The sequence below is a fragment of the Gavialis gangeticus genome, unplaced genomic scaffold (genome assembly GCF_001723915.1).
Source record: "Gavialis gangeticus isolate Ggan-Ray unplaced genomic scaffold, GavGan_comp1, whole genome shotgun sequence".
Taxonomy (NCBI): Eukaryota; Metazoa; Chordata; order Crocodylia; family Gavialidae; genus Gavialis; species Gavialis gangeticus.
In genome coordinates this window covers 68,488,786-68,496,278 of record NW_017729024.1, presented here as the reverse complement: position 1 = coordinate 68,496,278, position 7,493 = coordinate 68,488,786, and the positions used below count along the sequence as shown (strand labels likewise).

The following is a 7,493-nucleotide window of genomic DNA, read 5'->3' as shown; positions in this document are numbered from 1 at the left end:
TTGGTTAGCTAGTGAGGACAGAATCAAATCATGTTATAACTGAATTTTAACTTAATCTATTTGCTTCTAGGTCTGTTCTGCATGAGTATAATCTTTATAACTTGTATGTATGTAAGTGAACTACTGATGAAAGGTCTGGGTAGATAAGGCCAGAAACTGTTAAAAATCCAGAGTGCTGAGAAAGAAAAATGATCATAGCCTGAGTTTTACAAACAGATCTCTTGCTCAGTTCAGGTTTTGGCATGGTGCTTTCATTACAGAATAAATGGAATAACTTCTGTAAGGATCAACAATTTAGAGCCAGAGGCAAATGTCACTAGGTCTGCTGAAAGATGTCTTTGTCTTCCACTTGCTAGGAGACTCCTCAGCTCTTTACCTCAGTGGAGAATCTAAATCAGAGCAGTTCCTGAATCTGTCACTTGTCGAATGGCTTATAGCAATTCACCATGCCCAAGGCTGAAGATGGAAACAACGACAATTCTAGAGCTTGTGCAAAACATGACATCCTGGCTTGTTGAACTGGAAAAAATAATTGTGAGCACATCATCCTATACTCTGCATCCTGAAATAGTCCTTTCCAAAACTACTGATGTGAAGCTTGTTACAATCTTAAGACTATCATTAGGCCAAGACCCAGCTGCGTCAACATATTCAAATCTATTTTTTATGCCAAGCTGCACTTTAAAACAAAGCAGATCCCAAAATTTAGGACATCAAGACTGAAGAAAAAGCATTTGCAGTTCAGTGAAATTAGACATGAAGTAATATTCCAAAACAGATTATACAAAAGCCAAAAGCTGACCACATCTAAGGCACCTTTAAAAGGCCAACTATTCTGATTGTATTTTCCCGTCACCATGACTTGGAATGGGGAGATGTCAAAAAGGGTGAGATGACATAAAAGATTAACCATAGGAGAACAACCTAAGAAGGAAAAAATGGAAAATATTTCTGAGCCCAACATCCAGAAGCACTTGAGTCTGGGTTTCTTTCTTTCTTTCTTTTTTTTTTTTGTAACCTGAGTATTGTTCAGATGCAACAGTCATGTGTGTTTTAGAAAACCATGACTCAGAGAAAGACATGCATATGAACACTAGATAATCAACACTAATTAATCTAAAAATACAGTTTTAGAAGTCTAAAACAAAAAATCATCATTGAAATAATGGTAAGCTTGATTTAACAAAACTCCACAGCTGCAGGGAAAATTATTAGTGGTCCATGATACAACTTACATTATCTCTATCTGTGGCCTGACAGAGAATGAAGGACACAATTTTGGACACATGCATAAACAACACAATTTTCTCATATAAACAAAAATAGATATCTTGTGAACTTATCCTACACAAAATTTGTTTTAGATGGGTCTATGAAATAAGGTGTCTCATACTATCAGAAAGCTTTTGCACTTACAAGAAACCTGAATTTTGGGTTCTCAAGCTTCATTTCCTCTGTGAGGTTAGATATAAGTATATATTGTGAAAAAATCCCTAACAGTTCCACTTATATACCGAACAAGGGAAAAATTCCTTAATGATCAACAACAGTTACCAGTCAAAATGCTGTGAAACCCTTCCTGGGATTTTTGTGATAATCTTCTATTTAGCTGGCATTATCTATTAATTTGATCACATTTTCAACATCTTCAATAGTATATTATTTTTATCTTTTTATCCGTTGTAGGTTTTCAATAAGATAACCATATTCTACTGCACAGCTATAATTTGAGAGAATACTGTAATACTACTCATTTAATTCCATGCTAAAACTGGCTGTTACAATACCCAAATAGCTCATTCAATCTTCAAACCTGGAATGAAGATGAAGAACTGGTATTCAATGCATCTGAGACTATTTCTTTATTTAGCCAATGGCAAATCTATTGTAAATATTGAGCTTTATACATTTCTAACAGGGGGCTGTTTTCCAGTGTTGTAACACGGTGGAGTCTCATTGATTATAATCAAACTGCATAGAATACCAATGAGTAAATCTTGTAGTAACCTATACACTCAATTATTAGGAGTGGTAGTACTTGCAGTTAACAGTATGGTAGTATCAAACTCTTTTCATGTTTGGTCACACTGACTATGGTAGGGATGAGCAAAATCTGGTCTGCAGGCTGAATCCAGTCCAGCAACTAATTGGACCTGGTCTGCAGCTGCCCCTGTGGCACTCCACATGGTGCCAAATCCCACCTGCTTCCACCTGGGGCAGCTCATGCTGCACTCCTACCTGCAACCACCAATGGAACCAGCCAGCGTGCACTACTTCCGTGCAGGGCTGCTCCTCCTCCTCCTGTCCCTGCTGCACCACTTGGGCAGCAGGTAGCTTGGGGAAGGGAAGAAGCAGCGGGGACATGTTCTGGGCACCACATGCCCAGCCAGGTCAGGGGGCGGGAACTGCAGCAGGGCAGCTCCTGCACCAGCACACAGGGCTCCAACTTCAGGCTGCCTTTCACCCACTTGACCCACCTAGTGCAATGAGCAACCACCTGTGGGCGGCTGAATGGGTGAAAAGTGGTTGGGAGTTGGAGCTACAGACCCATAGGCTGCAGCTTTCCTCTCAGCTGGCTGGGTGTGTGGTGGTGCCTGACATGCGTCCCCACAGCCGCTGCCCTTCTGCACACTATGCGCTGCCCAGAGTGGCACAGCAGGGGCAGGAAAAGGAGAAGGACCTACTGGAGGTGGGAAGAGTCAAGCAGTACCTGGGTGGCTACAGCCACACTGGGAGCAGCCCCACTGGGGAGTTGAGTGCGCTGGCCAAGGTGGGCATGGGCTGGAGCATAGTGTGGGCTGCCTCTGGTGGGAACACGCAAGGCTCAGCCCCAAGCAAAGCACCACCCACAGGGGTAGCTGCAAACTTGATGGTGGGTGAGGCGGGGGGAGACCATAATACCCCGGTGAGCTCTGCTGCATGTGCCCCCTCTGCCCTCCCTCCTTCCTCCCACCCCTGGCTGGCTCCTAGGACCTAGCCCACAGGCAGCCCTACCCACACACAAGCACACCCACCCCCCCCATCTCCCCCACACAATATACAAGAGTAAGATTTTATTTGAAGCTTTTATGCAATTGCCTTTATATACACTGCTCAAAAACACATAATCAGGACAACATTTTTTAAAATAAAATTAAAATATGTTACAGTAGATGCTTGAATTTTAGTATATGATTTTTATCTATAATTTGTTAAAATATGTTCTGAAAGATTTTGCATGTACAGCCCTTGTGACAACTCACCAAAACTCGTTAAATGTCCCGCCAGCCAAAATAATTGACCACTGCTGGACTATGGCCTACTTGTGAAGTAAGATACTACTTAACTAACTATGGGTGATAGAACAAGGTTTTAGATAACTTGTCTAAAAACAAGCCATTTCTACTTTAATAAATATGTTGGTTAATTACCATTTCAGGCAAATTAGGTAGATACAAAAAAAATCAAATACTACTGACATTAAAATACCATATTTATTCAAATAGAAGATGACTGATTATAAGATGACCTCCCAATAATTACATCCTATATATGGAAAATTTATAAATTTGTTACAATTTTTCAGGTATAGAATCTAATTATTGGAGGTTTGTCTTTGATTTGTCCCACTGCCACAGGAGGGAAAATAAGCCAGGGGATCAAGTACCCCTTTGTTTTGTACTTCCCCACAACTTTTATCTTTGGCAGCCTCTTTCACCTCTCCTTACAGTCAAGACCCCAAGCATGTAAAAGTGAAGAGCAAGTCTGAAAACAATAACCTTGAAATTAAACATGACTAATGCTCTTTATATATAGTACCCAAAGACTTCATTCATCCTGCTAGGTAGGTACGCATAAGTTGTAAAGCATGCATGATATTGATTTAAAGCTAAAAGACTCATGATTTACTATGTACTTCATTGAGGTGGGCCCCACCAAAGTCAAAAGAGTTTCAAGTCATGGTGAGCCATGACTCCAAACCCGGAATCCCTCTGTTGCACCCTCTCTCAGCCCGGTGCATATTATTAACGTCGCCCCATGCTCCTCAGCGATCCCATAGCTCACTGCTCAGTATGTCCACCACAAAGGATCCACATGCTAATTAGCCCCCAGCCATGACTGAAACCAGGTGCTCTTGTCACAAGTCCTAGGATGCTCCAAAAAATTTATGTGCAGATGAGGCACTGGGCAACCTGGCAGTTTCACCTCATGGAGGGTGGGGCCATACTAATCACATGCACCAGGCTTAATGTGGGCTATGTGTTTTATAATAGTGTTTCCTGTTGACTGCATTTAATTAACTTCACAGTTGGTTTTCATTGTTAAGCACATAGGCTGCTTGCAGATGTGAAAAAAAAAAAAAAAAAAACAACCCCAAAAAACAAAAGAGCACACTTTACTGGAAGAAGCAGCACATTACTTCGACTCAGCTCCACAGCATCTATACAGATCAGGTGTTTCAGCAGGGCTTTTTGGTGCTCTTAGCTAAAGCTGATTAAATCAGCTATTAGATAAAAGCACTAAAAACCCGCACTAAAACACCCAATCTGTACAGACGTTGGTCAAGCCAGGTCCAAATGATAATACCCTGCCTCCTCTGGGCATGAACTGGGTTTAGTGTGGGAGTGTGTGGAATTTAAAATAAAGTGCCACTTTTGGGGGTTTTTTTAAACATCTGCAAGCCGCCATACTACTTTTCGCAGCAGTTTAATGATAATGTATTTAGTGATATTTCTTTGTATGCAATTATGAGGAAATCTTTTCCCCATGCCAATTGGGGGAAAACACCTTTTCTTGGAATCAAGTAAATATGATAGTTAAAACTTCAGAAATTTAACTAACACTGGGTGCATTTACATATATACCTAACTGTGCACTACACTTGTTTGCTGCAGTGTAAAGCATCACATTCTGCATGTGCAATGCTACTGGACCACAGGAAACTAATTTTTGCCAGGGACAGTACCATCTTAGGACAGACAAAATAACTGCACCTAAACATGTACATGCTGACCTTAGCAGCATCTGCATGTGCACCATGAACCACAGCAGTTTGAGCATCTACGCATGCCATTAAGGTGCTGTAATAAACTCAAGCACAAGCCGTGCTGGATTTTATCATGTTGCCTTAATGGCATGTGTAGATACCCGCACTATGAACTAACAAACCTGGACTAGTACTAGGAACCCATACTCAAGAATATAGTCACCTTCTCGAAGACAGAAACTATTTACCACTATGTAATTTTGGTGCAACTAGGTTTTAGTTTTGCAACACTTGTATATACAACCACAGCAAAGGATGTACAACACTTTTTTAAATCTACAAAAAAAAAATCAAATCCATTTAAAAAAAAATAAATTAGAACCCCTTTTCCATAATTTTGCTTCAAATTAAATTATGTTACTGAGAACAAATCAATGTTTCATCTTTCCCTTCAAAATCATGATTCAAATTTCACATTACTATAATGATAATCATTCTTTTGCCAAAAGGTGGCGCTGACAGCTTTATCATTCAAAATTTTTGTACGTGTAAGTTACATAGTTCTTTATTGATTAAAAAGGGGAAATAAACTTTAAATAAAATATTTTAAAGAAGTGTCTGTTGCGTTTCTCTCTTATTCTCTCACTTCAAATATCCAAGCAAGAGACCTGTCATAAAAATCCAACAATCTACTTTTCCAATCAAAACACAGGCTCTGCAGTAAGCACTGTAAACAAGCTGCTAGTTTTCTGTCTAATCAGGACTCATATCGCTTAATCAATATTCACTCTTCTTAACCAAATTAAAATAAAAGGGATATTCTTTAATAATATTCTCCCTCTAAAATGTCCCACCTTTCTAATTTGGACCTAAAAAACAGATTTTGCAAAACCGTGCATTTCTTGAACATGGGGCCTGATTTTCCATGCACTTGTGTTGCTGTAACCGTGTCCTTAATCGAGTTATTCCTGAATTACTTGGCACAAAAAGGAAAAATCAGGTTTATTGTAGATGTTCTCCATCATTTTCTTAACATTTTTCTTGCAAAAAACTTTGGCTGGATTTCATTAAAACAAGTACAAGAATGTACTACTAGAGGTCATCACCTATGGTCTGCAATTACATACCAAACACAATATTTGGCAGTTAATACACTGTATTTGAATGTCATGCAAGCAGGATGTGTTACATGCTAATAGTATAAACTGAAATAGAAATCAAATAGATGATGAATAATTTATATTTGTAGGCAACAATGTATTTGGGAACATCAAGCTGGATTTTTACAACATAAAAGCAAGCGTGAGCTGCTATGGCTCACACACACACTGATGGCTGCCATGCATACATATCATTTACTTTTATGAGACACTCTTCACATGCTGCATTATCTGTCTTTCCACATTAGCAAGTAAGACTAATCACAATCAATACCACACAGAGACCACAACACAAATAAAACAATATGATGGTTCTATGGTTTTTGCTGTCATAGAAACCTGAAGGGAACGAGTTATAAACCAGCTAGTTAGAATAGCTAATCTTGGTTTGAAATAAACAGGGGAAAATGCCTAATAAATATTGACTTTCCACACAGTTCTTCAGAAACCACTTACTATTCTTCCTGATTTAGAGAGAAATTGATAATGGAACTACAAAAAATTCAATTTTTAAAGCATTATAATCTGATAATTAGCATGAAAAATAAAATGGGTAGAGCTCCCCTTCATTAAATACTTTATGAAAGCCAGTTGCATAAAAAATAAAACACCTGAAATCACTGTTATATCCATTTTTGCTTATATCAGTTTAGAAGAATTAATGCTAAATTGATCACAATTTGTTTAATCATCAAGGCTGCTAGCTGAGATTCAAACAATAAACTATTTTTCCCAGGAGACTATAATCTCCCTTTGAAATGAAGGGAAAAAATGTATTAGCTAGGTAATCACTGAGACTTTATATATATAAAAATGCAAAAGAAGTCTCCATAATCAGGAAGACTTTTTGCAAAATAGTTTCAAGCATCAATTGATATTCCCTTCAGATTTTGCTAATGTGGATCACAGCTCCTACCTTGAATTTCATTATTTAAAATGAACCCCTAACCCACCTCCTGTATGTTCTTTTTCCCAGCTTCCCTCATCATGTTTAGGTTGCTGTAAAGAGAAAGGTCTGTTCTCTGGTGGCCTCAAGGTAGATTCTAGTCTGTGAAATTTGTGAATTCTGTCTCTGACAAGAACAGTATTGTCCCTCTCATCACGATTTGTAACCTCTCTTGCATCAGACCAGCCAAGATCCTTCTTTTGGACTACATTAGCAATCTCAGCTACAAGATCTGATTCTGCCTTTTCTGTAGGGTTATACTTATGGACATGAACAACATCTTCCCTTTCTCCTAGCAGCTTGGAAATGAGTGAATAGAAATCACCTGTACAGAAAAGAGAAAAGATAAAAGGAAAGGGGGAAGATTATAACAGATTGTAAAATTTTGTAGTTTTTTTTTTTTTTTTTTTTTTTTTTAATT

The 7,493-nt window shown here is 38.6% G+C and overlaps 1 protein-coding gene across 7 annotated transcripts in view; it reads right to left on the bottom strand.

The window, feature by feature from the left end:
* The window catches only part of PAM (peptidylglycine alpha-amidating monooxygenase), a 265,855-nt gene that overhangs the window by 43,399 nt on the left and 214,963 nt on the right, over positions 1–7,493 (bottom strand). For 6 of the 7 annotated variants that reach the window (XM_019517217.1, XM_019517218.1, XM_019517211.1 and 3 more), the window contains one exon: positions 7,080–7,397. The exons of the other annotated variant lie outside the window; for it this stretch is intronic. In XM_019517217.1, coding sequence (XP_019372762.1) covers positions 7,080–7,397 — 318 coding nt within the window. The remainder of the gene's footprint in view (positions 1–7,079; positions 7,398–7,493) is intronic. 7 annotated transcript variants of the gene reach the window in all.